Source organism: Sphaerodactylus townsendi, linkage group LG03 (assembly GCF_021028975.2).
Source record: "Sphaerodactylus townsendi isolate TG3544 linkage group LG03, MPM_Stown_v2.3, whole genome shotgun sequence".
Lineage (NCBI taxonomy): Eukaryota > Metazoa > Chordata > Lepidosauria > Squamata > Sphaerodactylidae > Sphaerodactylus > Sphaerodactylus townsendi.
Genome location: NC_059427.1, coordinates 88944688 through 88959937, shown reverse-complemented (window position 1 = coordinate 88959937; position 15250 = coordinate 88944688). Strand labels below are relative to the sequence as shown.

Genomic DNA, 15250 nt, shown 5'->3' with positions numbered 1-15250 from the left:
TTCCACAGTGTTTCCACCAATCATTACTGCCTTCAGGAGGGCATTCCTTGTTCCACATAAGCAATTTCTCCCTTTCCCAGTTATTTTCCCTGTGCTAGCACTGTTCACAGGAGACTGCATTTATTGGGTCTGGTGATCTTCATATCCACAGTATGATTAACATGTGAGAGAAAGTGATTTTGCTATTTTCGTGTGAAAGTGTTGCTATCTAGCTACTTTATGAGCTTTCTCCCTCTTCCATTTAGTGTTAGTGACAGTGCAAGTCTTGTTGTTAATCCTGAAGTCTCCATATATAAGTCTAGCTGAAGCAGGTTTGCTAGGCCTCCAGGTGGAAAGCCTGCAGAGCCCCCCAAATTATAGCTGATCTTCAGTTTACAAAGATCAGTCCACCTGGAGAAAATGGCTGCTTTAGAAGATGGACTCTATGGAATTATACCTTACTGAGGTTCTCTTCTCCCTAAACCCCATTTTCCCAAGACTATGCCCCTGAAATTTCTAGGAAATTCACAATCCAGAGCTCGCAATCCTAATTAGCAGCCATGTGTTGTGTTACTGTAAAAAAATTATTACAGCATAGACAAATACACAACTTCTGTGTATTATTCATACTGAGTGAATACACATTAGTCAGTTCAGCCATCTGTGTGAGTTCATATTGTGCACTTCCATTTAAAAAGTAATTCCCACCAAACATATTTTTTTCTTTTCCATGAAACACTCATACTTACTATGGAAGCAGGCAGTAAGAGACAGGCAGCCCCATTCATGAGTCCAGACAGCTGTCTGCACTGTCCCGCCACTCCCAAAGGGGCTTCCTAGCAGCATGGGGAGGCTTCAAAAGTGTGAAAACCTCCCCGCCACCAAGAAGCCCCTATTGGGGTTAACAGACTTATGCCATCCAAAAGGGTAGCTTATGTCTCAACTTGTGGCCACCAGCATAAAGAGTCAAATGGCCAGGAGGGAGCCAACTAACATTGGCTCATCCCCCGGCCCCACCCCTGGCCTGCCTCCACTATGTTGCCAATGAGGCAGGGGTCCTGGGATGCTGGACTGTGTCCAGCACTAGGGAGGGCCGTGGCAGCCACATGCCAGAGGAATTGCCCCTCTGCCAGGATAAGTGCCCTGGAGAGGGCAAATCCTACAGAATGGCTGTGTGCCATTCCCACAGCTGGATTTAGCTTCCCCTCTGAATGGGGTTTTGAGAGCTGTGGCTCAAACTAGAGCAGGGCTGCTAGCTGCCCCCAGCAGGTTCCACTGCAATTTTCCTGAATCTCTGGAACTGAAAATCTTCCACAAATAGATTTGCAATCCCAGAAACTGCTGGTGACCCCATAGCGACCTCCCTTATTTGATAAAAATATTGATCCCCAAACCTAAAATAATTTTTAAACATAATGATGTCAATTAATTCAATCAAAAATAAGGAGGGTATAGGTCATTTCTTTTGTCCTATAAATTACTTAATATAGATCTTGCTTCATCATGAGGCATGTTAGAGTAGAGGGTTCCAACATCCAAAGTAAACAAAACTGCATAAACTGGACAGTGTACATCTTCTATTTTATTAATGAAATCTCCTGTGTCTTTTAAATATGAGTCCATCCAGCATACAAATGAATGAATCCATGAATTAGATAAGGGTTTCAGAAGTGTGGCTGAGCCTGAAATAATGGGTCCTCCCCTGGGGTGGCGGATGATCCCTTTATGAATTTTCGGGAGGACATAAAAAAGTGGTAGACTCTAGGATTGGATTAAATTCCCCACTTCTTTACATAAAACCTTGGGCAAGTCAGTTTTCTTAGAACTCCTTCAGTCCATACCAGGGACGTAGGTATAAATTTTTAATGGGGAGGTTTCGAGGGTGGGGCCATGATCCAATTGCCCCTGGGGGCATGGTCACCCCTCCCCAAGCCCCACCCCTGGCCTCAGTGTTTATAAAAGCAGCTCTCTGAGGCCAGGGATGGCAGACCCCCCTGCCCCCCCCCTGCCCTCCCCACCGGCTGAACTCCCAGCTGGCAGCCAGAAGTCCCTTCTGCCCTCCTCTCCGGGCAGAGGTGTACCTAGGGAAAATGGAGCCTGGTGCAAAATCTGAGTTTTGCGTGCCTCCCCCCATGGGCGGCCACTGTGATTCTGGAATCCACCCACCAAACAGCATCATTTTCAATGGTGTTTAAACTAGGGAGCCCAGATTCTCCTTTTAAATTTTGGGGAGGGCGATAGATAGATAGATAGATAGATAGATAGATAGATAGATAGATAGATAGATAGATAGATAGATAGATAGAGAGAGAGATAGATAGAGAGAGAGAGAGAGAGAGAGAGAGAGAGAGAGAGAGAGAGAGAGAGAGAGAGAGAAATCGATCGATCGATCGATCCACCTTAAAGGGACAATCTGGGGGCCGCAATTAAAACAACATTGAAAGTGATGCTGTTTTGGGGTGGCTTATCCCACACCCTAAAACAGCATCACTTTCAATGTTTAAACTGGGGACCTCAGATTCTCCCTTTAAATCCATGCTGAAGGATTTAAAAGGAGAATATGGAGAAATTTGGGGGGGGGGGGCTGCTGTCAGGGGTGCAATTGTTAAGATAGCAGCACCAAACTTTCAGGGTATCTTTAGGAAACTCTTCTGATGATACCACCCAGGTTTGGTGAAGTTTGGTTCAGGGGGTCCAAAGTTATGGATCCTCAAAGGTGTAGCCCCCATCTTCTATTAGCTCAATTGGAAACAATGGGGGATGGGGCACCCCCTTTGGGAGTCCATAACTTCAGACCCCCTGAACCAAACCTCACCAAACCTGGGTGGTATCATCAGGAGAGTCTCCCAAAAAATCTCTGAAACTGTGGTGCTGCTAGCTTAAAAATCACGCCCCCTGCAGGCCAACAACTGAAAAAAAACACTTTAAAAAACGTACAACGGGCGTGAGCTTCGATCGCAGTATAAGGTTAAAACCCAGTGAACTCCTCCCCCCCTATCTACGTCCTTGGTCTATACAGAGGCAGGCAATGACAAAAACACTTCTGAATGTCTCTTGCCTTGAAAACTCTGTGACTTGATGGCACATGTGTATCACATGACCATACCTATGCATCCATGCATGCACACACATACAGACATTTTATATTTAGATGGCCCTTCTTTAAAAAATGTTGTTCTCATCCACAGTAACCTCAATAAATTTGTATCATTTCATTACTTTCACATTTTCTCAATACAAGGGATACCAATTAAGCATGATTTATCCATCCTACACATTCCTCAACTTTATAGCAACAAGTGCTCAATGTTTTTATATCCTGGTTTTTCTTTAATGACTTGTTCAGCTTTGACATATAGTTTTAGCAGTGAGCTGTCTCAAGCATGTCTCTGAACAGATAGCGTACAATTTTTTCTGAATAAATAATAAAGCTGAAAACTTGTGCACACCTACTTATGAGAAAGTTCCACTGAAATCAGTGGGTGCTTTCTTCTGTGATACAGATATAAAGGTCAGGCTGATACCTTTTCAGGTCTGTCTCAGGGATACCGACTATCCAATTGTCATAAACAGCTTTATTGCAGTGTGGCATTTTGCAAAAAGAATAAGGGAAGGAATGTTGCAGATGGCAGTGAAGTTCTAAGTCACTGTATAATTAAGAGGAAAGACATAATGCTAATAAACAACACTGATTATTTTAAGTGTTTTGTTTGTGAACATGCAGACTAGAATATTTGTACAGCTTTAATTTGTCGCTTTTGCATAAACAGGAGGACTTATGTTGTTTAGGTTTGGGAACATATTGTATTTTGTAAAAGGTGCTAATGAAGTAAAACTATTCTCTAGAGGAGGAGACATAACAATTACTGTGGGTGGTAGGACACTCTGCTTCATCATCAGATATTGGCAGTTGTTACATTTGGCCTATTATAAACAGTGAGACACTCTGGTAGCCCAATTCAGACAGTATCATCTGCTCATCCAGACGGTATCTAATTGAGATAATTGGTGTGACTATAATTTTGCTCACTGCTATTTCTGGACTTCCAATTATAAACCCAGGTAGAGCTCCTAAATCTTTCCACCACCATATTACAGCTCATTATAGATATGGATAGATAGATCCTCCCATGCTAAATAGCATATCAGGCAACAAGTGCTCATTACAAACTGGTTTTATGAATAATAGGGGAAAAAATCAGCAAAGTCCTTTAATTTTACACTTGGAAAAAACTTTTTTTGCATTATATACATGATAAACATTTAATAAACCACAGACATTACATTGTTTAATGAAAGTGGTTCCCATCATCTCACTGTGATAAAGACAGCATGATCATGTTACAGCCAAACCTGTTCTTCCAGAAAAAAATATGGACCTCCGATCAGAGAGTGTCATCTGGACTTGGATTCAAGTATACTGGCTAAGATTTTGTTTAGATTTAAGTTTAGCCCTTTGACTTTTGTTCCTAATCTGCAAAGCCAAAGGGAAAATAGTGACTTCTTTTTAAAAAAAAATTGCAGAGATTTTGTTAAAATGCTTTATAAAATATTCCTGTTTCAACAGTACATGTGCATGCTGAAATGTAAATTATGCTTTTTAACCACAGAATACAGAAATCCCATTCAACCGGGGAAGAAAGAGGCAGCAGCAGTATCACAAGTTACTGAGAGGCAGGCACTCAAGTAGAAGGTTAAGAATGACATGTCAGTATTGAAGGTATGCTAGAGGCATATTATTATAAAAAGAGAATAGGTAGCACATTTACAACAATATGATATTGACTTGAATTATGTCTATTTAGCTTTAGTGAAGCAAGGAACTCAAAATTTTATTAGGAATCCCTGGCCCCATTTCTGGAGAATGACAATTCTATAAATTACATGAGAAGGGGGAATGACTCTTAAACCAATTTTACTCTCTTATGCCTAAGTGAGAGCATTTTCCTTTGCAAATCTAAATAGTGTTTGTAACTGAATTTTAATAATCTTTTCCAGCATATCCTTTCATCTCAAACAAATGATTTGCCTAAGGACTCTGACAAAAGTAGTCTAACATATAGGGTAGGTCCTCTTACCACTTCACTGAGCAAAATTGGATGCTTCTCGTTAGCCCAAGATACCTTCCTTCAACTTAAGCAACTTTTAAGCAAATAAAAAAAACATAGGGATTATGGCAATCCAGTAGACATGATATACTTGGACTTCCAAAAGATTTTTAGCAAAGTGTCTTGCCAAAGACTCCTGAATAGGTTTAGCAAGCCTGAGATAAGAGGACTGGAATCCTTTTATGGATTAAAAATTGGTTAAATGGCAGTAAGCAGAGATTAGGAAGCAGTGAGTAGGAATAAGTGGATCATTTGCACTATGTAGTTAGCCATGGGATCACACAAAGATTTATATTTGGAGTGGTGGTATTTAATTTGTTCATAAATGATTTGGAAGTGGCGTATGTGTGTGTGAGCAATATAATAGCCAGGCTTGCAGATGATGCCAAATTATTCAGAACAGTGAAAGGCTGATTGTAAAAAGAGACTGTCTCTAAATGGGATAAGTGGGCAACAAAGTGCCAAATAAAGTTCAATGTAGGTAAGTATAAGGAGATGCATATTAAAACAAAAGAATTCTAATCTTAAGGATAGACTGATGGAGTTTGAATTGGCTGAGACTGAGACTGAAAACGATCTTGTGAGTGTTGCAGAAAGCTCAATGAAGATGTCCAGCCTGTATGCAGTAGCAGTGAAAAAGGCAAACTCCATGCTAGGTATTATAAGGAAAGGGACTGAAAACAGCCAATATTGTAATGCCCTTATTTCAAGCTATGGTGCAGTTTCATCTGGAGTACTGTGTGTAATTCTGGTTGCTTTATCTGGCTGGTTGCCATGTGAAACAGGATGCGGCAATACATGGACCACTGGCCTGATCCAGCAGGCTGTTCCTATATTCTACTAAAGGCTCCTTACACTACAGGGACTTCCCCCAACCTAAAGGAGAATACATGCCACCAACGAGACATCTAACTATATGATCCTAAACTAACTTACAGCTCAATCTGGAGGTGGGATGGGCAGACTTACTAATGGAGCAGGTGCAATGTTGAGCCAGCATGTGTGTCCGCCCTACCAGTGCAATGGGAAAACACACTGACAGAGGACCTGACATGTGGACAACCCTGCCACCTCAAAAGCTGGAAGTCCTGGCAGTGGCAGGGCTCTGTTGGTGTCTAAAACAGATACTGGCATGTGGGAGGGTGGGGCTGGGGTGTTCCTGGGGATGGAACTGACTGGTTTGCAGCCAGTTGCACTGCCGCCCTGGGCCTTGGAGTTATGCCTTGGATTTTTGCTTACCCTTTGGATTTTTGCTGTTTTTTCTCTCCCTGCACTTCCAGAAAGCTCATCCACCTCCATGGTCTGGATTGGGCTGTTAGGCATGAAACACAATGGATGATATTTTGGGACCAGTATCTTTTTCTCATCCAAATCTACCTAACAGGGTTGTTGTGAGCATAAAGTGGAAAGTTGTGTGGTCCAAGTTACTTGGAAGAAGGACATGAAAACTTGTAATAGATTATCAAACCATGCTTTGGGGACTGCTGTATTCATGGTACGGTTTACACAAATTATGTATGGCCTGTTTTTTGTCCTCCATGTGCATCAGAAACTTACCATTATTTACCTCGCTACAGCTGATATGCATAGATTTATTGCTACTGAGTCATTTCAGAAATGCTAACTGTAACTATATGCTTTAATTGGGGTTCCTCCCACATCACAAAACCCCACATTAAGATAGACAGTTTATCCATACAGAAAGTAGTATTATTAGGATCTATAGACATACATAGCTTTGGACTACTATGTCTCCTGTGCATGCTTTATATAATGCAAAAACGTTATTCTGACACAAGTGAACACTTAAACACTTTCACAGTAAGTTAAGCAGTTTCATGTTGATTCTATAAACCAATCCCTTTGTCGATCAAAACCACCAATGATGAAGGCCAGTGACCCTTCCTTAATTTCTTCCTTGATGGATTTGGGAAAGATTTTTAATCAGAATACACTTCAGAGCATCTGAACTCTAAAACAGCCATTTTACTTATGCCAAGATGATTAACTTTAAAAAGTAATTTTAGTTAGTTACAGCCCAGAAATTTTGCCATTTTTCACTGAGTGGATAGAATGCCTTCTAGTGGAATGAATGTCACTTGTATAACATCAGAAACTACTAAATCACATGGACCATCAAAATTACAGTTATTACTCAGTAATTAATAACTGTTTCTTGTCACCAGCAGCACACTGATAATCAGATCTTCAAAATCCAAGAACTAGAGAGAAATTCGATCACTGTGTTGTTTGATGGGTATAAAAGTTCCATGCATAGTAAATATGCAACAGAGTAATTGAACTTAGATAGCCAGCAGTTCTTATAGCTGTATGTAAAGCATGTTCAGGACACTGCCATTCACCACATCCCCCAAAGGTTAACATTAGAACTAAAGATTTTCAGGTTTAGTTTGTTGATTTCCACCTTTCCACCCATAATTCATAACCATAATTGCAAGTCCTACCTTCTACTGCCAACAGGAACAATTCCTTGTCTTCCCTCTGATAGATTTTCAAATACGTAAAGAGAAGAGTAATCATGTCCCCTCTCAACCTCCTTTGTGGAATAGAGAACCAGCAAATCAGAAATATTTCCTATTTCTTTTCAAATTTTCCATTAACAAACTGAAATTGAAATCCTTCTTTAATTTATTTTTGGAACAATGTAGACTAACAACTTCATTCCTAAGGACTTTCTGTTTGCCATTCAAGCAGAAGAAAGAACAGTGGTTGTTTTCTTGAAGAACAGAACCAACCAAAAATCAGAATTGTGACTCCAGTATAAATTGGAAGGTCACTTAATCATTTCCAATTTGCTGGTTCTCCATTCCATACTTCCCCTCCCAGATGCACTGCCTTTTCCCTTGATTTTCCAATTATTTCCCTTTTTATTCCCAAGAATAAAAATGAGTCATATTCTGTGGGTAATACTGCTTGTGGCAAGGCAGAGAGCTGCCCAAGAGGACCATGGTTAAGCACCCTCCTCATATTGCTTCTCCACTAGATTAGCCCAAAGCTGCTGTTCCCTACAAGTAACAGCCAATGGACTTTTGTGATATGTGCACTGTGGAATTTGTAGTTTTGCTCCTAGGGCTCCTACTTGAAAAAGTATACTTGCAACTTGTATTTGTATTTGTATTTGTATACTTGCAACTACCATATGTTTACCAACTTCAAGATGGGACCTGGAGTTCTCCAAGAATTACAAGTGATCTCCAGCAATAGACCCTCTAATCCTTCACTGGTGCTGCATAAAACTTCCCAGAGTCTGTGAGGAACTGGGCAGCATGGGAGACCTCTCTGTGCTGGGTGGCCCCTTCCCTGTATGGCACCAATACGGTGGCCATACAGCTTACAAGGAACATTGGTCTCCAGTTTACAGAGGTTACTTCCCTAGTAGGAAACTGAAACTTTGAAGGATAGACTCTATTACATCACATAACTGATCAACTCCCACTGATCAACTGATCAACTCCCCTTTCTTAAACTCTACTCTTCCCAGGCATTACCCCCCCACCCCCGGCACGGCAAATCTCCAGAAATTTCCCAAGCCACAAGTTCAGATGTGAGCAGTTTCCTCTATAATATGGGTATCTACTAACTAGAAAGGAACAGAAATTGTTAAATTAAATGTTATGCCCAATAACAAAATGTTTGTATAATTTGTCCTATTTCTATTGGTATTGTACTTTTTACCATAGATCTACAGGTTCCAGAAGAAGCTCTCTGTTCTTTTGCAATTTTTAGTCTTCGCTTATTAACAAAATAGCCATTGTTGCTCTTTCCACTACAGCCTTGAATATAAATGTATTTCAGTATTTTAATAACATTCACATGTTATTGGTCTTTTATGAAAGACTTTGGAAAAATACATCTGCACCTCAGATCTTTTCTCCCCAAGCAAAATCAAGTAATTGGCATAATAACTTTACCGATCCAGAGCAAGATCAAATAAATAAATGCCTTTCAAGTATTTTCATATTAAAAATATAAGCATTTTACTAAATCATTTGCATAACAAATGTTGTTCAGTGTGGTATTGTCTTCTTTTTAAGTCAGATTTTCATTAGTAGTATACCTCAAGGAAGTTTAGGAAATCTCAGAATTTAAAATAAGCTATTTAACAGAATGTACATACAGAGTACCATAGCTGAAGTTACATTATTTCCCATGTAAAAAGTGTCTGACCTCAAGCAACGCCATTCATGACAATCCTAACCCCCTAAAGCCTCTTTCCATTAAGTGACGATGAGTCATTACAGGGTATTTTCAGAAAGTTTAAAGCATCAGACACACCTTCCCAGCAACACAGTATCCTGGAAGAAAGTTGACGGGCTAAATTTTCACCATTCCAAATGTAAGTGGATCAGGATTTATGGGTGCTAATAGGGGCATTTTTTTTAAAAAAAGCTCTAATTAGCCATCTGGATCTGCATTTAAATTTATAGCGAAACTATAGTTTTTTTGCAGTGAAAATTTAGTGGTATGAAGCCTTTCTATCTGCTCCAGTGTGTTGTGAGGTGAATTCAGGTACCCTAAAAAATGACCTTAAGAAATTAGGACTGGCATCTTTTTCAATTACAGGGATTCTAAACCAGGCTTAAACTATGAGCAAACACACCACATTTCTGTGGGTGCCCCCAATTATGGAATGACCTCTTGGAAGAAATATTTGAAATCCCGAGCCTTCCAACTTTCAGAAAAGACAATGTCGTCCGGTTATACTACCATAAGAAGATTATACTACCATTTGCAGGCAAGATTTAAATGGTAAGTCAACGCTATAATATTTTTGAATGGTAAAAATCTATATGCTGAGACAATGACAGGTATGATGTTTTAAAATGTTCTGTTATGGGTATCATTGAGGTCTATATTTTAATTGTATTTATTTATGTTATGTATAATCTGCCTTTCTCACAGAGACTCTAGGCAGATTACTCATAGTAAGTCAGTACAATCAACAAAAGGAAACATTCAATAAACAATGAACTAGGATAGTAGAAGTCTGGAACTGACTAAACAGAACGGAAGCATGTTGAATTGTAATTGTTTTAATTTATGTTGTTAGCCATTCTGATTTTGTATTGCAGAAGAGAAGGATATACATATTTCAAATAAATAAATAACTTTGCATAATTTATACAGAGTTCAAGTTGGGAATTGTCCTCAAACTTTTGTCAGTCATCTCAAGGATCATTAGATCATCTTGGACCTTTTTGTCAGCCTATGTTTGGGACCTTCACCCCAAAAGTCTTTAAAATTAAAAGCTTTGTACATGTGAATTTTGAGCTACAGAAGAACATCACAGAAACTATATTTAGTCCATAAAACACTGAACTATTACAAGACAGGTAACTTTGTATTATCAGGTAATAATGAAATGACTAGACTATTGTCAAGCAAGCCCATTTATATATTGTACATACATACATACGTTCATACATACATATATATATATTAAATATAAGATGTTACTAAGATGCAACACTGACTCTTTCCGCGTGGGCCAAAAACAGCACCCTAGGGACGGCAAAAACGCTTACTGCGACGAGCCGGAGGCCAGGGGACGAGGTAAGCTTTCAAGGACGGTGCAGCCTGTGCGAAGGCTGCGCCACCGCCTGCCGCCCTCCTGGGACCATCCATGTGAACGTTCCCAGGGGGTGCATCAGCGTCTTTTACGCCGACGCACCCCTGCACTGTTGCGGTGCAGAAAGGGCCTAAGATGCAACTGTATAAATATCTTAGTTATATATTTAAAATGATTAAATTGCTGTAATAAGCAAATTTCAAGACCATTCATCCATACTAATTGGTAAAAGCAGCATGTGAATTCACAGGCTGTTGGAAAGAAAAGCTTGGGAGGGGGGGAAATCAGCACTATATCAATGGGGAGGAGCAGCTCTGAGTAATGAACATTATGACCAACTATATTATGACACCTTTAAAACAGTGTAGCACAATTGATTGAATATTAAACTTTGACTTGGAACATCAGAGGTCAAATCCTCAGAGTGCCTAGAGTTTGGTGGAGTGTCATTAAGCAAGTCATCTCGGTGGAGTGTCATTAAGCAAGTCATCTCTCACACAGGCTGCTTCTATGCAGACATGACTCTCTGTGTAGCTCTTATTGCAACCACACATTCACAAGCCCCTGCAGTGGCCGCAAAGCATCCACAGACTTTCCTTACTTACATCTCCACAGTCACCATTCTCTCTCCCCTCTTTAAAAAAAATCAAGAAAAGCCAAAATGCTAATAATGTTATAACCTTTTATTGCCATTATCTAGTAGAGAGCAATAATAATTTGTTTTTAAAAGTATCTAGTCTTGTCTGCTGTGGAGTTTAGCCTGCACCTTCAAAATTCATAAATTCTCATCTATGTGGCCTCCCAAGGCACTTTGACTATATCCTGGAGTTTGGAAGCCAGATCTAAAACGAATTACCCTTTAAAGATTGCAGAGAGATTATTTTGAACTCCTGCAGTGCAAGCCAGCCCAGCTACAGGCGCACCCCACCCAGCCCTTGCTGGCAGCAGGAACAATGAGAGAGGAAGGAGAAAGGACATTCAAAATAATGTCCCTTTAAACTTTAAAGGGTCATTATTTTTAATGAGGCATAGACCTAACCTCCAGACTCTGGAAATCAGGTCTACTGCCCATTATTAAGTGGGCCCCTGCCCCCAGACATTTGGTAGCACATGTGTCTGCTAAATATTAAAGGGGAATTATTTTCTATGGGGACGCAGACTCCAGAGTTCAAAGACCTGGTCTCCCCACAGAACTCAATGGATCTTTAAAATCTGCCTAACAGCAGTCTGTTGGGCTGCTACCTCTCTTTATGTTTCCTCGCCCCTCACCCCCCCCCCCACACACACACACACATTGCTGCCTTGGGATGGCAGGAATAATGGTCTTGAATTTCTGTAATTTGATAACAGTTCTGGAAACAAACTCCCAAATTAATGAAACACTCGCCAAAATTTGGAGCCCTCCCCATTTTTCACTTTATAAATTCTTATGGTTTAATAATACAGATTGCAATGGGAAATGACACTAGAAATGGCATGCATAAACAGAAATAGCATTAGAAGCAATCCAAAGTTCTGTTGTACCTCTTCTGTTAGCTTCCCAGCATCTGAATAAAATCGCCTGCTTCTGTTCGAAGCCATCCATCCCCAAGCAGCTGACAGTAAAATCTCAAATATGATAAGAAAGGACCAGATGTTTCTTGATTTCATTGTTTAAAACCTGAGGAAACAAGACAATAGTATCAGCATAACCAATATAAAGCTAACTAACCATACTGAAGTTACAAGTAAATGAGTGTTACCTGAATATTATTTTAGCCATCACTCACATCGTTTAAGTGGTATTTCTATAAAATCCTGTGCAGAATTAAAGGTTGCTTTTCCTGATTAACCCTATTTTAAAAGGTTTATTTTTGCCCACAGACACCTTTCCCCAAAAAGCGATTTAAAATATTTATCTTAAAAGTTGATCTGTGTCATTTAAAGGTCACTTTCCACAGAAGGCTGGAAGTCTGCACAGTGAGAGTAAATCAGAAAAAAACCTTTCTTCCATACATGGTAACATATGTCTGTATCCAACCCAGTAAATGAGAGAAGAAATGGTCTGCGACACTAGTATAATGTTATTTTCCCATTTTTCTCCGCACTAAAGACTCCTGAGTAAGCTCAGGAACCATAGGAGGTAAGAGGACACAGGTCCTCTTACACATTCAAAGTTTGTTAGATGCCAGGAAACAGAGAGTAGGAATTAATGGACAGCTCTCACAATAGTAGTAAGTGAGCACTTGGATCCCACAGAGAAGGGTATTGGGGCCAAGTTTGCAAACAGTATCAAATAATTCAGGATGGTGAAAGCTAAATTTGATTGGAAAAAGGTACTAGAGGGCAACAACATGGCCAATAAAGTTCACTGTGAATAAGATGATGCATACTGGAGGGAAATACTGTGCTGATGTGGTCTGAAGTGGCTTGAGACTGAAAGATCATGAGGGTGCTGTGGAAAGCTCTATGAAAATATTGACCTAGTGCACAGCAGCAGTGAAAAAGGCAAACTCCATTCTAGAAATTATTAGGGGAAGGGGTTGGATATAAAATGACCACTATTATAATGCCTTTGTTTATATCTATAAATGCGAAATACTACTGACTGACTCACTGACAGACTCATCAAAAGAACTCAAAAACCACCGAATCTACAATGTTGAAATTTGGCACACTGGTTCATTATGTGGTTTAGGTGCTCACCAAGAAAGGATTTTTCAAAATATTCAGTTTTGCTCAAGTTATTACACATTTACTATTTTAACTGCTCATCTCTGGCCGCCTGCGCAAACATCCCAAGGGCAAACCAGCCCCTCAGTCCATGGACATGCTGCACGAACATTCTAAGGGTGACAGTTAAACACCATCAGCTTCATGTCCTTCACCATGGTGCGCCACTCTAACACCGCCTTCCACAACGCATGTGAACCTATTTGAAAACAAACCCATCAGTCCACAGACAGGCTGTGAGGAAATATGCTGCATGTCACCCCAACGTTCACAAACAGGCTGCAAAAAAGCATGCTGAATGTCACCCCGAAGTTAACAGACAGGCTGTGAAAAAGTACTCCTCCACCCACCCTCACGTTAACAACACCGCTACAGCCAAATACAATCAAAACAGATTACAAACCACACTATCAACTTGGACTACTAAACATTTGTCGGGTTTTGCATATTGACATCAGATTGATTCTTGTGGAGACAAGTTTATTGCTCTCGGCCTCCAATCACCCTGTGCTTGGTGTTGTGCTCTGAAGTGGTGGGATGAGTCCCCAGGAATGTGCTGCAGTAGCAGTACAGTCCAGCCCCCTGCCTTTCAACTCTACCCTGAACCTCTTCACAGCCTTCTCACTCATCAGCATCCAATGGCAGAACACTTCCTTCCTGCATCCCGAAAATAGAACGGCTGCTTCCAAATGACATCTTTTGGAGCCCACCAGGTGAAAGAGAGCAATAACACATTGGATTAGAAAAAGACAGCTACAGGAAGCTGCTGCACAATATGCGAATACAAACCCATCACTCCACAGGCAGGCTGTAAGGAAATATGCTGCTTGTCACCCCAAAGTTCACAAACAGCCTGTAAAGAAGTATGTTGAATGTCACCCCGAAATTCATGGAGAGCCTGTGATGAAGTATGCGTAGCAAAGCACGGGTGCCCTGCTAGTCTATGATACGGACTCATTTGGAACTCTATGTGAAGTTCTGGTTGCTATATCTTAGAAAGGACTTTGCAGAACTGCAAACAGTGCAAAGGAGGGGAGCTAAGATGATTAGGGGGATTAGAGCGCAGCCAAGATGATTAGTGGGTTTCCCATGAGGAAAGCCGGAGAGTCTGAGATTTTTCAGTAGAGAAAAAGATAGCTAAGAAGTGACATGACAGAAGCTCAAAATTGTATATGGAATAGAGGAAGTAGCTAGAAGGAGCTTTTACTTTCCCTCCCATAAGCCTAGAATTCAGAGTCACCCAATGAAATTATTGGAAAATAATTTCAGGACAGACAAAAAGAAACACATTACTCAACTAGTAAAGTGGACTTCAGTGGAATTCACTGCCTGTGGAAGTAGTGATGGTTACAAGAATAGACCATTTTAAAAGGAGGTGAGACAAATCCATAAATACTAGTCATAGTGACTGAAGAGAGTTCCATCTACCAAGGCAGCAAACCTCTGAATACCAGTGCTGGACATATCATTAGCATAAGCCTCTATTCCCTGGTTTGTTTGTGGGGGTTTTGTCCCCCAGGGCTACTAATTGGTCACTGTGTGAAACAATATGGACTAGATAGATCATTTGTCTAATCCACAGGTGTCAGACTCACAGCCCTTCAGATGTTCATGAACTACAATTCCCATCAGCCCTTGCCAGTATGGCCAATGCTCATGTTGGGAGGGACTGAAGGGAACTGTAGTTGGTTCATTTATCTTTTAAAATACATACATGCCCACCTGAGCATTGAGACTCAAAACTGAAAATATTAGTGTTTTTTTAAAAAATCCAATAAAAACCTTTAAAACAGATATGAAAATGTTAGTAAACAATCCTTCTATCTCATCTTCTTCCTCTATTTATCCTTATAATAAACAT

The 15250-nt window shown here is 40.3% G+C and overlaps 1 protein-coding gene across 3 annotated transcripts in view; it reads right to left on the bottom strand.

The window, feature by feature from the left end:
- FSTL4 (follistatin like 4) overlaps positions 1–15250 on the bottom strand; it is a 556321-nt gene that overhangs the window by 522807 nt on the left and 18264 nt on the right. For all 3 annotated transcript variants that reach the window (XM_048488274.1, XM_048488276.1, XM_048488275.1), the window contains exon 2: positions 12202–12337. In XM_048488274.1, coding sequence (XP_048344231.1) covers positions 12202–12327 — 126 coding nt within the window. In that variant the 5' untranslated portion in view covers positions 12328–12337. The remainder of the gene's footprint in view (positions 1–12201; positions 12338–15250) is intronic.